We start from the raw sequence: 17,387 nt of genomic DNA on the forward strand, positions 1-17,387 counted from the left end.
GCTAAATAACAGTATTTTTTGTTTCAGCAGTAGAATGATAGAATGGGTCGACTTCTGATTAGAACCATTTATTTTGTCCAATCATCTAAAAAAATACCTTTACAGGACTTCAGTTCGATACTCGGTTTGATGTCCGTTGAAATGCATTGAATATACCAGTAACATGAAAAGAGAAAGTTTACCTAATAAATAGTATTTTCGATTTCATATTACCATTACTAAAAATTTTTGTTCTCTAATTATGAGATTTTCAGCCATAATATGACAAGCAATACGCAGAGTAAAAAAAATTAAGCAGTTAATAAATAATTATTCGTTGTACGGTTCGCTGTAAACAGCGCAGCTTTCTTTTCTATCGGGATCGCTTTAGTTCGATTTCCACACGAAGCTGTGTGCGTGCGCGGTGTGAGAGCAAAAAGAGAACAAGAGAGCGATTCCGAAATTTCAGCCATATTGAACAAAAGTTTGGCATTTGAAGTTGAAAGTACGAAAGCATCGGAAATTGGAAGTTGTATTCGCGACGTCTCCGTGTTGAAAATCGTTTTTGCAGCAAATGGCAGAATAAAGGGGCACCCAACCTATGGATTACAACGGAGTTTGCTGGGGCCCCACTCGAGTGCGCTGAGGTGTTTCGGGTTGCGGACGGAATTTCGGCGTTGGCAACAAAAAAGAAAAAGGGTGAAGTGTGAACGAATTTATTTTTTTTGTGTGTTACTCGGTGGGTGAAATAAAGTTGGAACAATTTTCCACGACTGGAAGTCGTTGGGCACATTTGCGGTGCTTCGCATTGTGTTTTTCGAATTCCGGTTCATCGAGGCGGTCCGGTTAAATGGAAGTTTTGTTCCGACGGACAGAAATCCGTGGAGAAGTGCTCAGCGTTGTCAGATTTACGGTGGCGATCAAAACTTTAAATCAATTTCAGTGGAATTTGGAGTGGTTAACGCAGAATTTTACTGTGAAAATATTGGCATTCTAGTTCCACAGTTAGTTTAATTTACAAGCTGAATGGCACTAATTAAATTACGCAATTTTAAAACCAATGCACACGAGATCAACAATTTTCCAAAGGTGAAAATTTGGCAACAGTGATTTATATGATCATCGGATCATCCGCCCGCAACCAGAACAAGTAAAAAATTTCGCGAAGAAAATGATACGGCAAACTGAAATTGTTCTTAAGCTTACAGTGCAACGGCAGTGTCTTTTCCGTGAATAACTTCAGAATAAACGTCCGTTTCAGTGCCTGTTTATCAAATGAAAAGCAATGAAATATGCAGTCTGATGCATCATTCACTAGGATTATTAGTGCAGTGTAGTGTATTGTCACGCAATATAAGTGAAAGAAGAAATACGGTGCCACTTCCTCTCGCGGAGTTTGATTATCTTCTATCATCTGAAACACTCGCAAAATGAGCTTCTTCTCCGCTACATATCTACCTACTACACAGTTGTAGGTGCTTAAGTGATAGGAGAGAAGAATTAGCTTTGTCATCACGTTTACGTCTGGTTGCCTGCTTGCTAGGGTGTCGATATGTGTGTAAATCAGTTCAGCCAGGTTATTGGGAGGTACATCAAACCATCCATCGGTCCCAGTTGCTACGGCATAAGATTTTTTTTACTTCCCTGGTCAAAACCATTAGGACGGAAATTGGTGGAAGAATTCAGCAGATGGATGCACTGATCTCGATTGGATGGAGGATGGCATTTAGGTTTTACTTTTTATGATTATTTCGGGTAATCATTTCTAGTCAAATCTATTAAGATTTCTTTTCGATGCTGTGAAAAGTAATGTTATATTTTCTCTATCTAAAAACTAGTATAATTTACATTGTAATTTCATTGTCCATAATATTATACTAGGCTTTTCAATGTCTAAGCAGCCAGCTTAGACTAACTTTTTGGGTGTTCCTCAAGGTAGTAATGTGGGAACTCTGTTTATGTATTTCTCTGCTGCTGTATGAGAAACTAGTTTACAAGCAGCATCTCCCAATGTTGATTCGCATGGAAAAACATCGAACTTCGATTGACATAGTAAAAATTTATAAATAAGGTATAAGAAGGTAATATTGTAATCCGTCTTAGATATCATTAATCCTACTACATTATATGCCAGGCAATGCCCACGTCGAGAATTAAATCCAAGTTGAAGTTCAGTTCCAAGCCCAAGCCCCATTACAAGAGTCTGTTTGACGTAATACTACGTCGGTCATGGGGTCGTGTCTGGATACAACCCTTTTGATTTTTTAAAGCAATGCTTAAGTTCAGCCAGCACCGTTGGCTTGCACGTATAACATGAGTTTCTTCATCAAGGCATCAAATTGGTAACTGTAACGAAAGGATCGTTCTGTTTGGGAATAGTTGAATCGATGTTTTTCTATGAAAGAATATAATGTGGGTCAAAATCACAATTCGAATGTAACACGCTAATAAATAAGCAATAGCACTTATTCCATTCCACCATTAACACCTTGATGATTTGCAGGGATCTTTTTGTCGAATCGACGACGATGTGATGAGAGTTTTAAATTGGGCAAAACAAATAATCTTGAAAGGGGATTTTCAGCTACGGGAGATAACATATCAAGAAGCCTACGTTGATGTGATACTGGGAAACCCCAACATAATAGATTCCAGCAGTAATTCAAGGACTGATAATTTTGCTAAAAAATTCTCTAAAAATGACCAAAAAGCACATGTTCTACATCCCAACAAGCCTTCTGAAGCTTGGCGTGTCAGAATACACTCGAATGGATCGAATCACTTGATAGAAATACCTCAATAATGATTCTATGGCATTTTAGTTCGATTTTTTGATAGTCTTCGACTCTGCAACTCAAATTCTTCAGCTTACGAATCGAAAAGCAATGCAAAATAATTATCTTGTAACTACAGATAAGATTACTAAGCCGGAAAAATAACGTAAGTCTGACCAATGAATATCAATTAGCATACTAAAAACTAAATGTTGAATGAAAAACTGTTTTCCACGGGTTTCTCCCTACTTCAAATAAAGATAATTGGCTTCGCATTTCAGATCAGATTAATCAGATTGAATTAAAAAAATAACTGTTTAATAAAGGCCAACTCTATCAACTCAAATAATGAGGTGTGCGATAAGATGAGATTTTTGTAATATTAAAATAGATATGGAGGATGTGAAATCTATGTTTATGCAATTGATTCATGTGACACGTATGGAAATGGTAGCCTAATTTTGTTTGAAGTGCCGCAAGTAAATAGTTAACTTGATATAATAAATTAACTGAATGTAGCTCTCGTCAATCAGTTGATACTTGGACACTACAGCTTAATGGACGTAGTTGTGCAAAATGTGCGCATACGAAACCACCTAAAACATTCTTATTCCTGTATTTGAGTGACTACCATGTTCAGTTCAAGAACAGTTTTGCCACAAACCCAATAGAACGTAGTGTCAATTACATTAGGAGCGTGATTTCTTGCACATAAAATCTTTTATTGTCCGTCATCACTCTTCCGAAATATTTCCATTAATAAATTCCGATAATCTCAGACCTTACTAACTACCATTTCCTCACACACCGGAAAACCCTGCCCACTTTCTCCGGCCCGTCGACACCCCGAAACGCGTCGCGTGTATTGTGTACGCACGAACAGTGACGGGAAGACAATTTTCGAGTCAGATCAAGCTTGCTTGAGAATGAAGTAGCAGCAGCAGCAGCAGCAGCACGGCGGACGGCTAGATCCACACACGACACGGTCTGTTCTCTCCGGCTCCGGCAGTCTAGGCGCTGTGCTGCTCTCCGTGTTGCCATCATCAGCCAGCCAGCCCATCAAACCTAGCCAACGTGACGCTCTTCGCTGCTCGCGAAACGGTCACCCTTCCGAAGCTCTTTTTCTCTTTCGCTTGAACCATCGGTGTTCCAGGATGAGTGATGGCTGCTTTAGACAACCTGCCAGGATATTATTGTTTTCCAGTGCACAATGGACAATAGTGGGTGCATTTCCATGTCCCAAGAACTGTTGTGTGTACACTTTCGATGGAAGCGGTGAGGTTTGTTAGTGACACGACCGTAAATTAGAAATATTTTCGAAAGTGAAAAGTCTAGTTTCTTAGTGGCTTGTGTGAAAATTTTGGGAGCGGCAGGAAGAAATTACAGAAGAGAATCTCGTAGGGAGCCGAATGTCAGTGGAACCGTGCGAAATGTGAATGTGTGAGAGAAGTGAAGAGTGATTGTTCCGACACCGTTTAGTACGTACGACGGTGCATGTTGGTTTGGTTCAGACACAAACAATGACTGTCGCTTAAACCACGAACCACCTGATTAACAGTTGCGGTAATCATGCGCCACTTGTACTGATAACGCATACATTTCTTATGTAAGATGCTTCTGGTTTAGTGCAATGATGCTTTGTGGAACAGATTGAACAATTTACTATCGACAGTAGATCTGTGAGCACTGGTTTGATCTCGTTACTTGCAAGACCGGGTAAATCTAGCTAGTATGTGTGTGACTTTCCACTATATTCTCTGACTCTCCCGATCGACTGAAACAAGAGCAGTATCGGTCTGAGGAAAACGGCCAGAGTATAAAAAAATGCTATTACACATCCACAAATGGAACCAGTACACAAAATTTGAGTCATCTGAACCACCCATAAGTTGCTGCTGACCGAGGTTGAACCGTCTTTCGCAGGTTGAAAACTGCATCCGGGGAAGTGATGGAAGATTTTCAGATTCCACACTAGCCAGCGGGAAGAAAGGTTTCAAAATTTAATTTTTGAGACGTTTGCAACGAAACCGAACGGAATATAAACATTCGGAAGTAGTACGGAGTAGTACGATTGCGAGGGAAAGAAAGAAAAAATCAATAATGTGTCATCGTGTATAATCACGCACGGCCCTTCCCGTATCCGTCTGTTTCTACTCTTTCGCTCCTCCTAGATTGCAACGTGAGCAAACTTAAGAAACCGGAAAGAAGCGTTTCAATAACTTTGGTATGGCACTGGTTGTGGGACTGGAAAATTTTGCATTCATGTGGAGTCTGGGAATTGTATGCATGAAAATAGAAGTATTTGTATTTTTTTTTACTTTTTACCTCATCTCATAATGGTGCGGTTCCTTTTCAAATTAACGCAGCTGAAAGGAAAGCAGCGAAGGACTGATTACTAATCAAACTTTGCAGCCGATTCATTGCTAAGAACCAAAGCTGAGGGATACTATAAATTGTTACAGTTCTGTTAAAACAGAACATCAAAAACGGAAACGTATATGTAATGCAGTTGCTGTTTCTGAGTTAAATCTTATTCGCTAATTAACTCAAGAAACATTCATTTAATGTACTTCCAACATGGTGGGTTCAAAATATATGTAACAGTTGTAATTATAAGCACGTCCAAAGTGTGCTTCTAGCTACCAATTAATTCAATTTTAACTTTGTATCTGCATAAATAAACTTTTATGAGCAGTATGCAGAAGCAGAGCCCACGACGATGAATGAATCTTTACATTCAACGGTGGTGACTCCGACTCGCTTCGAAACTGGCTCGAAAGCGAGTTTCAGCCCGCAACTCGACAAACACGTTTGTCGCTGCATTTATTATTTGCTGTCTAATATTGGCCAACAGGTTGGTATGGTTCGGATGGATATGAGTTGGAATTGCATATTTCACATGCCCCAATTAATGAAGTAAATATCGACAAATCGCGTTTGACTTTAAATTGTCACCACCTGAAACAATTGCCCCCAGCTTCATTTGAGGCTTGCTAGAAAGATATGCAGTGATATACATTTGCTTAGTTGCACTTTATTTTTCCTGCATATTTCTTTCAATAATATAATCTATTGCTCCATTTTGCTTTCAAAAGAAATATGTTCTGTAATCTTTAAAACAAAATGATTGCAGTTCCTTTTTTGCTAATAAAATAGCCCAATTATGTGAAAATTGAACGCCATTTAAATAAAAACCCGATTTTATCCACCTAGTGGAGACAGAGACCTTTATTATAATGTTTTACGTGTTATTTGATACAGAATTCGCAAATGCGATAGGCGATTTGATACAATCATCAAGCAGTTTCATTTGCATCAAGTCACAAATGTGTCCAAAAGTAATTAGAGACAACGATAATCCTCGATACAACGAATTGTCAAGTATATTTTAAGATCCTCAGTATATACCAGTCTGCAACCACTGCCAAGAGCAGCGTTAAAAAATAAAACAAATGAAAGCGGCCCCAAGTTGCTGCCTTGGGGTACACCCGATTTCTTTGTGAATGGGGACGATAGTTTTGAGCAGAGTTTCACTAGCAGAACCCTATCGGACAAATACGAACGTAGTCATGTGAAAAACTGTTGCGAAGCGCATTGACGTAAGATTTTGTCGAGTAGTATGCGATGATTGATTTGACTTTTAAATCGGAATATATCTTATCTATTTGTATCTTACGTTTCAATTCAATGATATAAAATTTGAGGCAAAATCTAGGCGATTCGTTGTCACGGAACGGTAAACCATGCATCCATGTTGGTCTGAGGAAATATAGTGTCTAGTAGGGATGGGCGATACTAAGCAAAGTATCGAATACCTTGGTATCGGCGATACTTACCAATATTCGATACCAAGTATCGAAGTATCGGCGATAAAGTATCGATACTATCGATACCACCGGTATCGAATCTTTTTTTTCAAAATGCAAGAAAAAAGATGAAAATGTTATTGGAAATTCTCCGCCTTATCGAACGCGATAAATGTAACTGTCGCGGACGAAATCGTCGCCAAATTCGTCGCGAGCTGATCTCAGGTCGCGAGTGCAAAATTATTTTTTTTGCCTCCAACGATTTCAAACTGCTAGAAAATTGTGCAGCGCGTTTTGTTACCAACGGTACGGGGAATATTTTGAATTTTGAATATTTGAATTTGAATTTTGAGAGTTTTTCAATTGCGCGATAGACAAATAAACGAGTAGGTAAAATCACATCACGGAACGCCAATGAACTCGTGTAGATGCCGGTATTAAAATACTTGTGGAAGGATGCTGATGGTTGTTGGATGTTCTGAAAGCAACGGTTCAGCACGGCGGGGGTGGAGTGATGGTAAGGGGGTGGATTACGGTTAAAGGTGTTGTCAATTTAGTCTTCATCAATGGCATAATAGATCAAAATGTCTATTGGGACATTTTAAAGCAAAATTTGAAACCAAGTGCTAACAAAATGGGATTTAGTCAGAGGTTCAGGTTTTACCGAGACAATGACTCAAAGCACAAAGCACTTAAGAAACGCACATGTTTACTTTACAACTGCTCAAAACATATTGATACTCCGCCACAATATCTCCAGACATCAATCCCACTGAAAACCTTTTGGAATATTTCGACAAAAAAGTTAGAAACCGTCAGATTTCTAGCAAAAACAATCTTAGAAAGCACTTGAAGGACGAATGGAATCAAATTCCCACCGAATACACGAAAAAACTCGTAGACAGCATTCCAAAACGACTGAAGGCAGTTACAATGACCAAGGGATACCATATTAAATACTAATCTTTGAAATTAAGCCGCATCTGCGAAATCCAAACTGCGGGGCAGCCCCCCCGCAGAGATCACATCTGTCTAGGTCTATTCGTTTTCCTAGGTCTACTGACCTCTAGTTAGTTATCCCTAGTCCTCGCATCGATTTAACTTTTGTTGAATACAAAGCGGCGAAGCTGCTTTTTGCGGCTTCCAAACTGAATGAACGGTGGTTCTCCGCCAAATAGTATTTTCGGTGAAAAATTTTTCCGCGAAATAGTATTTTCCGCAAAAATGTTTTCCGCGAAATGGTACTTTCCGCGAAAATGTTTTCCGCGCAATGGTTTTCCACAAAACAGTATATTCCGCGTTATGGTCATTCGCGAATTGGTTTTCCGCGAAACGGTATTCGGCGAAATGTTATACATCTTGCTGCACATCAAATCTCATTGACTTAATAAAATTAGACTAATTGAAGTATAAAGGTTTGGCCATGGGTCAACTATTAAATTCACGCTGACGGATGCTTTGATGCAGCATTCTATTCTGCTCTTAACTAATGTTCCGGAACTGAAGTGGCCATTAGTCAACAAAATATTCCCTAACTTACCTTGAGTGCAAGGTAAGTCATTTGAACCCCAATGCATAACATTTTTATAAAATTAATTAAATTAATGTAACATTAGAATGAGATTCTAGGAGCTGGCTTACTTTGCTTGATTTGCCTGTATCGCTAACGCTACCGAGGAGTTTGACCTGTCGAAAACGGCCAATGACCCGTGTTCAGACGGGAGAGGTTGGCTAGCTATATAAACTGTTCGCTAGAAGACAACTTTAACCGAAAGTACAATTTCAAGCACCGCGCAAAAGAACCTCGCGAGGCAGTTTTCCGGTTACCAGGGACGGCCTATTTAAGGATCACCCTGCCTTGATCTTTTACTTTGATGTTACCTAGAGGCGAGTGGCCCATAATTTTGTTCACATCGTGATTAATGCATGTGCAGTAATGTAATGTGATGAAATGCATGAAGATTTTCCACAAGTCTAGCTTAGCAATCATCTTTTCCCTTAAATAAGCAGTTTTCCCTACCACAACCCCGGTATGCAACCGTATTTCGAACGGACAAATGTGCTACGAGAGGTATGACACCTATTATTGCCAAGAGGCGGTATGTTAAGATACCACGTATAGGATATCTTTCAATTGAACAGATTCGCCACGGAACACACTATTGTACCAGTGTTTGTTCTTGTTCCGTCGTTCAGTATCAAGATTTCCCTGTACGATACAACGCCGGACATTGCATCCGGTTGCATCCGTCAACTTGCGCCCTGTACGAGATATGTTGGCTTAAAAGAATTCGGTAACATTGAATAATATCAAACAGCAACAAGCATCGTTTAATAACTAGCCATTAAGCTCAGCCTAAGCCAACCAGCTTAAGCAACCATTGAGTAAACCAACAAATTTAGTGCACACTGTACGCAGGAAAAGCAGTATCGGGATCTGCGTGGCGCGGATGTTAATTTCCCACACCAACAACCCGCAGCAACGGTAAACTTCAAGTAAAAACTCGGGTATTCAATAAGTACATTTTTCGTTAATTTGTTAATGCGCATGCGACTTAAAGCTTTCCACGAGTTATTAAAGACCAGTGAATAAATAACTTATACAATTTAAGAGCGAATAGTTTCTTTAAGGGCCGAACTTAAATAATTCTAGTTTGCTAGTTTTCTAGTTTAGAGATAATGCGACGAACCTCCATGCGGGGGTTCTCATGTCTTTGGTTGGTGGAGTTCTAATAGTTTGAGTCCTTTTCCTACCAGAGAGGCTGACTCCGGAATCAGCTAGAAACACTCTAATCGTTCACAATTATTTTCATGTGGAAGCTGGACTTAGCCACTGATGAAAATCTCGCGTCATTTTGTTTGCTGTAGCAAGATCAAATGCTGTTTTCAAGTATCAGGTCTATGCGTAGGTATGGTGATCCGACGTTTCAAACCGAGCGCATGGTGCTTTAAATCTGCCAACATACTTCGAACTCGAACTCGAGATAAAAAGAACCTCTCTCTACGAGGGTCTCATGCTGGGCAACCGTAAATGTTGGTAGGTGGCCGTTTCTCGAATAGTAACGCTTAGCCACCCGTTTACACGGTTAGTCGAAATCATCCTTACGACGGGTTAGAAAAAAAAACAAACGATACCTATAAGTATCGCTTGAAAAGTATCGATACCACTACTCATTGGTATCCGGAGGTATCGATGCCAAAATACTCGATACTTTAGGGTAAGGTATCGATACCGAGTGTATCGATTACCAGTATCGCCCATGCCTACTAAAAAGTATACGCCTCTAAATTTTGGATATGTTATGCCCAGGGATAAAATATGAATAAAATAAAAATGGAGAGTCTTTACGAAAGCCTGAAAATACAAAAAAAAAAAACAAATATTTTTTATACTTTTGCGATCGTAGACAATTTTGAGCTTTTGCTCCATATTTTTCCTGAAAAGTTCATTAAATTTGGCTCTAATTTGGTACCAAAATTATTAAAATTAATTTAGTGGTGCACAAGTACAGTGGACTCTCGGAAAAGTTTACTCTCTGAAAAGTTAATTGTTCAGAAAAGTTAAGCGAATATTAGCTCCCAAAAAGTTAATTGTTGACTTAACTTTTCTGAGAGTTTGAATTTTTTGGTTGCCCAAAGCGTTCATTCACACACGTGTGTTTTCCTTCTATCTTTATTTCTCATTTTTCGGTTTCTTGACGCCTTTTCACAGCTTCATACAGAGTCATAACTGGGATTAAATTAAACTCATTTACCGGACAGTTGTAGCAACAGTTCCATACAGGCACATACTTATTTTTGATTGGATTTTTGATAATATACTGGAAAAGCGCAAACTCAGATTGAATTTTAAATGCAAAAGAAACAACAGCAGGGAACAAAAAATTAGCGCGAACATTATCAAAACACTACCGTGGACTACGAAAAATCAAAAGTAAACTAGTATTATCGACTATTTTAAATTTACTGAAAGCAACTAAGTGTTATTTCATAAAGATCTTGCTACAGATTTCTTTACGTTACAACTTCCAGATACTTAAAAATGTGTATCCTGTATACGAGAATATATTTTTCGCTTTTGTAATTGCCATTTTCAACGACTCTTAGGACTACTCAGAAAAGTTAATATTTCGGAAAAGTTAATCGACTCATTCCCCAATCGATTAACTTTTCCGAGAGTTTACTGTAATAAATTTTTACAGTGGGAAAGGATTGCAAAAAACGATTTTTAGGACCATTCCAATGTCTTATCGTCATATGTCATAAATTTCGATGTCTGTTTTGATGGAATTGCTTAGGCAATCAGTAAGTTGGTTCTCTCTCTCGATGAACATTGTTACAACTTGACAAATGCCTACTGCACTATTTATGTAAAATAGAATATAATTAGTTGACTAAAAGGATATTCCATATTCCTTTTAGGTATCTACTATATAACATTGATATCTCGAACACCCAGATACTCCAACTTGAACGCAAAACCGATCAATGTCATACAATTATGCCGGTGGCCGATTCGCATGTTGTGCACGGCACTTTCCCCATGGAATTACGGCACCCAGACAGAGAATGACCGCTATCACGGAATAAGTTCGTGGAAAATCTTTCGAACTGTTCCAGTGTGTGCACACTTACTCTTTCGACCTTCAGTGATTTGTGTAATGCTTTTTACCTTTTATTAAACGGTTGTATCACACACTGTCCCCCGGTACGTAGGGATTACTAATGCCGTTAGCGCATTTCAAAAGCGATGAGCTTGGGGACTTGAAACCAATTCCTCCCGATGTTGTAGAGGAGGTGTCATTGATTCTGAACCCTGTGTGGCCATACAGTCCTAGCTCCAGGTTGCAGTAGTGTCACTGTCGAACCGTTGGGGCCGTTCGCTACCTGTAATAGGTTTAACATTGTTTGATGGATTTTTCCGCACCGAATACTAGAAGCAATGCCAATGTGTGTATCGGTCCACTCGCCATATGTTTGATGGCATAATTTAATTAAAAACTGAAAGCGAAATGCATAGGAACAGAAATCGAGGTGAACGATTCACGTTTTTTGGCTTTATTTTGTGCCTGTTGTTGGTGGCTCTTCAGGGCTACAAAAAACGAAGGGTGGGAAAATGATAACAAGAAACCTCATCGTAGTCAGGTGACCGTGCTTGCTGGTGAAAATCTGTTGTGGACACCAAGGAACCATCCTGGTAGTGTGCGGCCATGCGCCATCAGTGTTGTACTCGGGTGGCTTATACTTTCCGCAACTATGTGTGTCCCTCGTACGCTACACCACTGACGGCACCTACATTGATCCACAGATTAGAAAAGAACAGGACAGCGAAAGACTATAAAAGACTGTTACGACTGTCGACCACTTTTAGTCTAGTTAGTGTGGTTCCTTGTTAAGATCCTTATGTTCATGGTCTGTCGATGTCGATCCTTAGAGTGTTGTGTCTTTAGAACAGATGGGTTTCAGGTTAGGGCTTGATCAAGGGCGAGTGCTAATACAAGTTATATAGTAAATAAAAATACAAAGTAGTAAATATTTTATTAATTAACTCTGCAATCAGCACCTACGGCGAAGCCAATTAGTGTTTGCGTGACTTCTACTGAGTGTGATCCATCTGTGAGAAAGGCCTGGCACTGTAATTCTTAAATGAATAGTGAATGATGTTTGACAGCAAAACAAAATTAGCTAACAAAATTATATTCAACGATATTCCTATTTCAACAGTGATATGAATGGATAAAAAAATTTGACGAGAAATTTGTTTTCAAGTTACATTTGCAAGAAGAAGAAAAATAATCCGGAAAACAGTGATATATGATCAGCGAAACAGGCCATTGCGGCAAAGTTCAGTGGAATAACAGCAGCAGAAGCCGTAGCCGCCAGCAGCACCGCCGCCATCGTTGCCGTCGCGAGGAGCAGGAACAGCAAGAACCTCGGATAGGTTTATCCAGGACCGTTATTGGCTGGCCCATCTCCGCGTCTGTCGACAGTTGCCATCTAAGAGTTTGCGGTTGCAGTTGTTGTAGCTTATAACGACAGCATCCGCCGAACGAGCGACGACAACGACTTTGCGCGATCATCGTTCGTTTCCTTCGTCCTATCTCGGTCCTATTTTCTTGCTTGTCTCAACTTTTCATCTACCTTCGACTGGTTGTGCTTGTTTTGCACGCGCGGCGACAGTGGCAATTCCTTGGTTCGCTGCCTAATTTGATTTAAACCAAGCATTCATCCAACCACTGTGTTGTCAAAGTACACGTGAAGCGCGCGGGGTGTAACTGCGGTGTGCCGGCCAAAGCTACGTAAAGCAAAAAAAAGAAGAAAAAAATAATCAAATTATTAAGTGTGCACCGTTCTGTGCGTTAAGTGGAAGATATTTGTGATAATACCAAAACACACGGGGCAACCGCGCGTGGGAAACGTGATAGGTTCGGTATAACTAGCTGCCATTTTCGGCCGGTGGACCACCGTGAGAGGACCCACAGCAAAATTGCAACGGTGTGACCCTCACGCTTCACTCCGCCACAAACACACGTCCAATCATGGAGTGCTGTCTGTCCGAGGAGGCCAAAGAGCAGAGACGTATCAATCAGGAGATTGAGCGGCAGCTACGGCGAGACAAACGGGATGCCAGGCGCGAGCTGAAACTGTTACTATTAGGTGAGTGCAAAAGCATTTCTAAATATTCTAGCTTTACAGAGTTAATTTCCTTAAATAATAAAGGGACGGGGATGATTATTAAATCATTAAATTTTGCATTTAAAATTATATTTAAAGTTAAGCCTATTGACTTAGCATTTGTACGATGGTTGATTAATTTCTCAGCTCATCCTAACTTATCCAAAAACGAAACAGCCAAAGACGCTATAAACTATTATCCAGTATTTACGACAGTGTGTTTAAAGATTAACCCTCTAGTGCCTCACCATTTGGCGGGTTAGGGGTATTTATCTTGAAATGCCTCCAGATCCCTGATATTTTCGTCATTTTCGTATATAAATTTAATATACACTCATACCTTCTTATTATAGTCTATTCTCGCTATTCAAATACATAGTTTGATTTATTACGTTAATTTGAAACATTTATTTCGGGCGAAAGTTAGAAAATTCTTTAAAAAGCTTTTAATTTTTTTTTTTTGTTAGGGGGGACTTAGACTACTTTGTCCATTGAATTGAACTTTTGTAGTATATCCCTATTTGTTGTACGTGTCAGGCAAACCAAAGACCATTAAGCTTTTACATAATATAAGCTAATCTTATTTCTAAAGATTAAATCGCTTTTAAATTGAATTCCGTGAGACATCGTCAATGCGACCAGTATTTTGAGCCATTCTAATTCTTATTTATTTATTTGGCTGATGTTAGGCTCTGCCCGTTATCGATATTTAAAATAATTACATACATATTTATTACCTATTTATTGCAACTGACTTACATAAAATATTCTAAGATTATCTCTAATTTGCTTCTTTGTCAATTCAACACGATGATCACGATGATTGTTAAATGTGGCCATCATTCTGTACCTTGGTTCATTTCTGGCGTAATTTTGAACTCTATTTGTCAAACGAAAAGGTCTAACATTTCTCAATGACGATCGTCCATCTTTCATGGGCACTTCACTCTGACTTGCGTACTCAACACCACTTCGTACCAAGGTATAGTACATTGATATGATAGTATGCGGATCCTTTAATTCTCCACTGAGCCGTTTGATCATGCCAAATAAGGAATTTGCTTTTGCGACAACCTTTTCAGTATGCCGGATGAAATTAAGCTCGCTGTCCATTTCTACGCCAAGATCGCATACATGGTCTCTTCTTGGTATTATTTCCCCTTCCATGAAATAATCAAATACCAATTTATTTGTTTTTCGGGTGTATGAAACCAGATTACACTTCTTCGTATTAACTTTTAGGCCGAACGCTTTACAAAAACCGATAAAATGTTGTACACTATCCTGAAGAATTCGACAGTCCTTAACAGATTTCACCGGGAGAAAAACCTTCACATCGTCAGCGTAAATTAAGATGTAAACTCCAGGGAGAAGTTCCGGGAGCTCGTTCATGACTGTGACGAAAAGCAATGGCCCTAGATGATTCCACTGAGGCACGCCAGAATAGACCGGGAATGAAGCTGTTTTGCTCTTGTCAATCTTGACATATTGCGATCGAATCTTTAGATAATTGCTTATCCACCTCAGATTTATACCGCCTATTCCATACTTTGGCAACAATGATGCGATCGCATCAATATTTATTACGTCAAAAGCCTTAGAGATATGTGTATATTGTATCTTCTTGCCACCCATCCACCATCCATTGCACAGTTCTCGAAACAAATTCCGCCAAATAAGTTACCGTTGAGCGTCCTTTGAAGAATCCGTGTTGGGAAATTGAAATTTTTGGATGGATTCGAACATTTTCGGTATTGCCGAGAGAATGGCAATTCCTCTATAATTTTCAACCAGTAACTTAGAACTTTTGACGTAGGACTACGTCTTACGGCAAGTTTTGAGATAGGGTGTCATTCCAAAAAATCGAAAAATGCGAGCGTCACGAAAAATGAAAGGTTTTGAGCGCTAATAGCTCAGCGGTTTTCCGATCGATTTTCAATATTCTTACACCAATCGATTGGAAAATCTTCTAAGAATTGGCCCAAATGAAGAAAAGTATGGATTCTTGTTGTTGAACTATTGAAAAATTGAAAATGATGAACCTCTATGTTTTACCAGAATTCTCGCTACGTGATTGGCTGGAAGATTCTTTAGGATGATCTAAACCTATACCAATTTGATATCTGTGCTTGGGAAGTAAGCCAAAACAAGTGACAAAGTTTCCTCATTTCTACAAGATTTCTTAACACCGCGATTAAACCTAGACTATTTTGAAATCCTTGCTTGGGAAGTACGCCAGAAAGAGTGACAAAGCCCCCTCGTGCCAACAGATTTCTTACGAACGCGATTAAACCTAGTCCAATTTGATGTCTGTGTTAGGGAAGTATGCCAGAAAAAACGACACAAGTTCGTTGTCACAACAGATCGCAAATTCTTTACTGCGAGACGATTAAACCTAGGCGAATTTGATATCTGTGTTGGAAAAACGTGCTACAGCTGTAGTTTTCGGTTATAATATGACTCTGTATGAATACGCATGCTTGCCGTTTCATTAGAAGTGTAGTGAAAAGATGTGCTGTTGATAAAATAGGATTGAATTGGTAAAATCCCTTCAACGTGGGTAACCTTGGGTAATAAAAACAATCTTCAATTTCTGTAAGGTAGCAGGAAAGCAATAGTTTGTCTTGATTTTGTTAAATTGTTTCCATATGCGCATTGAAATAACTCTGAAATCTTTTGAGGATTGCACGTATGCAATGTTACTACTTTGATAAATGTTACATACAACGCATGTAGCATGTATATATGTTGCATACAGCATGTATACATGAAGAAACGAATGATTACAAGCATGGATACTTGCTACTATCACTACCAAGAGGCTTACGTAGTCCTGCGTCACCAATATATGCGGTCGTGTCTTGTGCACAACCCCTCTGATTTTTTTATGAATTGGTATGATGTGCGATATCTTCCATTTGAAAATGAACCTGTTGCTAAAGACACACTGAATAAACCATGTAATGGAACTAAGAAGCCATCTATACAATTTTTTAGCACAGAATTTGTGATTCCATCTGGTCCACTGGTTTTAGATATATCTAGAGCCGAAATCGCATTGCAGAAATCCGGCAACGATAATTCAAATGTAGCAAAAGTTGAATCTAACGGTGGAGCTTCACTAGAGTATCCTGTTCGCTGATCATTATCAGACGTTTTTAAAATATTCAGAAAATAATTCTGCAGCTTCAGTGGCGTTTTCAGCTTTCTTGTCCTTATACATTACATTTGTCGGAAGTCCTTTGTCCTGACGCTTTGAATTGACGCTCTGAATCTGATGTTGAAGATCATATGTCCGTGCTTGTATAGATATATATGTATTTTTCTGATTTACGAACTGTGATTTTCCTACTGCAAAAACTTTATGTCGAAATATTTACTTGTTCGAATTTTTATTTCTTTTCATGTAACGCGTAAAAAATAGAGCTACGCTGCACTGATTGTTCGTAAATGCATTGTATTTAATCATTAAAAGAATTTCTCAGCCAAAGGTGATACATTTATTGTTTCGAAACGGCCTTCGATGCATCATTTGTCATTATATTAAGGCTTTGACTATACATTTTATTTCCTACTTCGTTTGCTAGTTGCCCCCTATTTTTTGGAAAGTTTGGCGTACGCAAAACTATAATGCAAAATATCTTGTAAATCCAATAATACACATATTTTAAGAACGTTTCATTAGATTAAAATGTTCTCTGTGGCAAAGCTGTAGCTTAAAGTAGAATTGTTTATAATAATTAAAGGTGGATAGTTCTCATTTATATTTTAATTATAGATCATAGATTTCAACAAACTTCTCTTAAAATTCGTATAGGGAAAATGATATAGGGTTTTTTCTAATTCCCGTCGTAATAAGTAAAGCCATTCTAATTTTCACCATTTGTTGAATGGATTTAATGAATACTCCAAAAGTTCTTGTGCTGGTTTGACTAAAACACACTTACCTTCCGATCCGTGAACTTTGAAATCACTGAAAAGCTTAATAACATATTATTGTAATTACGCAACTGACTTTATTTCTAAAATTCGTCGTACCTTTTTAAAATCCGTCCATCCAAATTTTTCATCGTCCGAACTAAAAATCACAACAATGTTTACGAAGGTAACGCGCATGTATTTGTGTAGGATGTTATTCTACAAAATTTCTGCA

The 17,387-nt window shown here is 38.8% G+C and overlaps 1 protein-coding gene across 7 annotated transcripts in view; it reads left to right on the top strand.

The window, feature by feature from the left end:
* Window positions 1-485: 485 nt before the first annotated feature.
* LOC128738377 (guanine nucleotide-binding protein G(q) subunit alpha) overlaps window positions 486-17,387 on the top strand; it is a 47,808-nt gene continuing 30,906 nt past the window's right edge. For 2 of the 7 annotated variants that reach the window (XM_053833448.1, XM_053833449.1), the window contains exons 1-2: window positions 486-678; window positions 12,284-13,216. In XM_053833448.1, the coding sequence (XP_053689423.1) occupies window positions 13,099-13,216 (118 nt within the window). In that variant the 5' untranslated portion in view covers window positions 486-678; window positions 12,284-13,098. Of the gene's footprint in view, window positions 719-741; window positions 1,069-1,210; window positions 1,230-3,904; window positions 4,034-12,283; window positions 13,217-17,387 lie in introns of those variants that run through there. The other 5 variants (XM_053833450.1, XM_053833452.1, XM_053833454.1 and 2 more) reach the window with 5 other exon arrangements.

Source organism: Sabethes cyaneus, chromosome 2, assembly GCF_943734655.1.
Source record: "Sabethes cyaneus chromosome 2, idSabCyanKW18_F2, whole genome shotgun sequence".
Taxonomy (NCBI): domain Eukaryota; kingdom Metazoa; phylum Arthropoda; class Insecta; order Diptera; family Culicidae; genus Sabethes; species Sabethes cyaneus.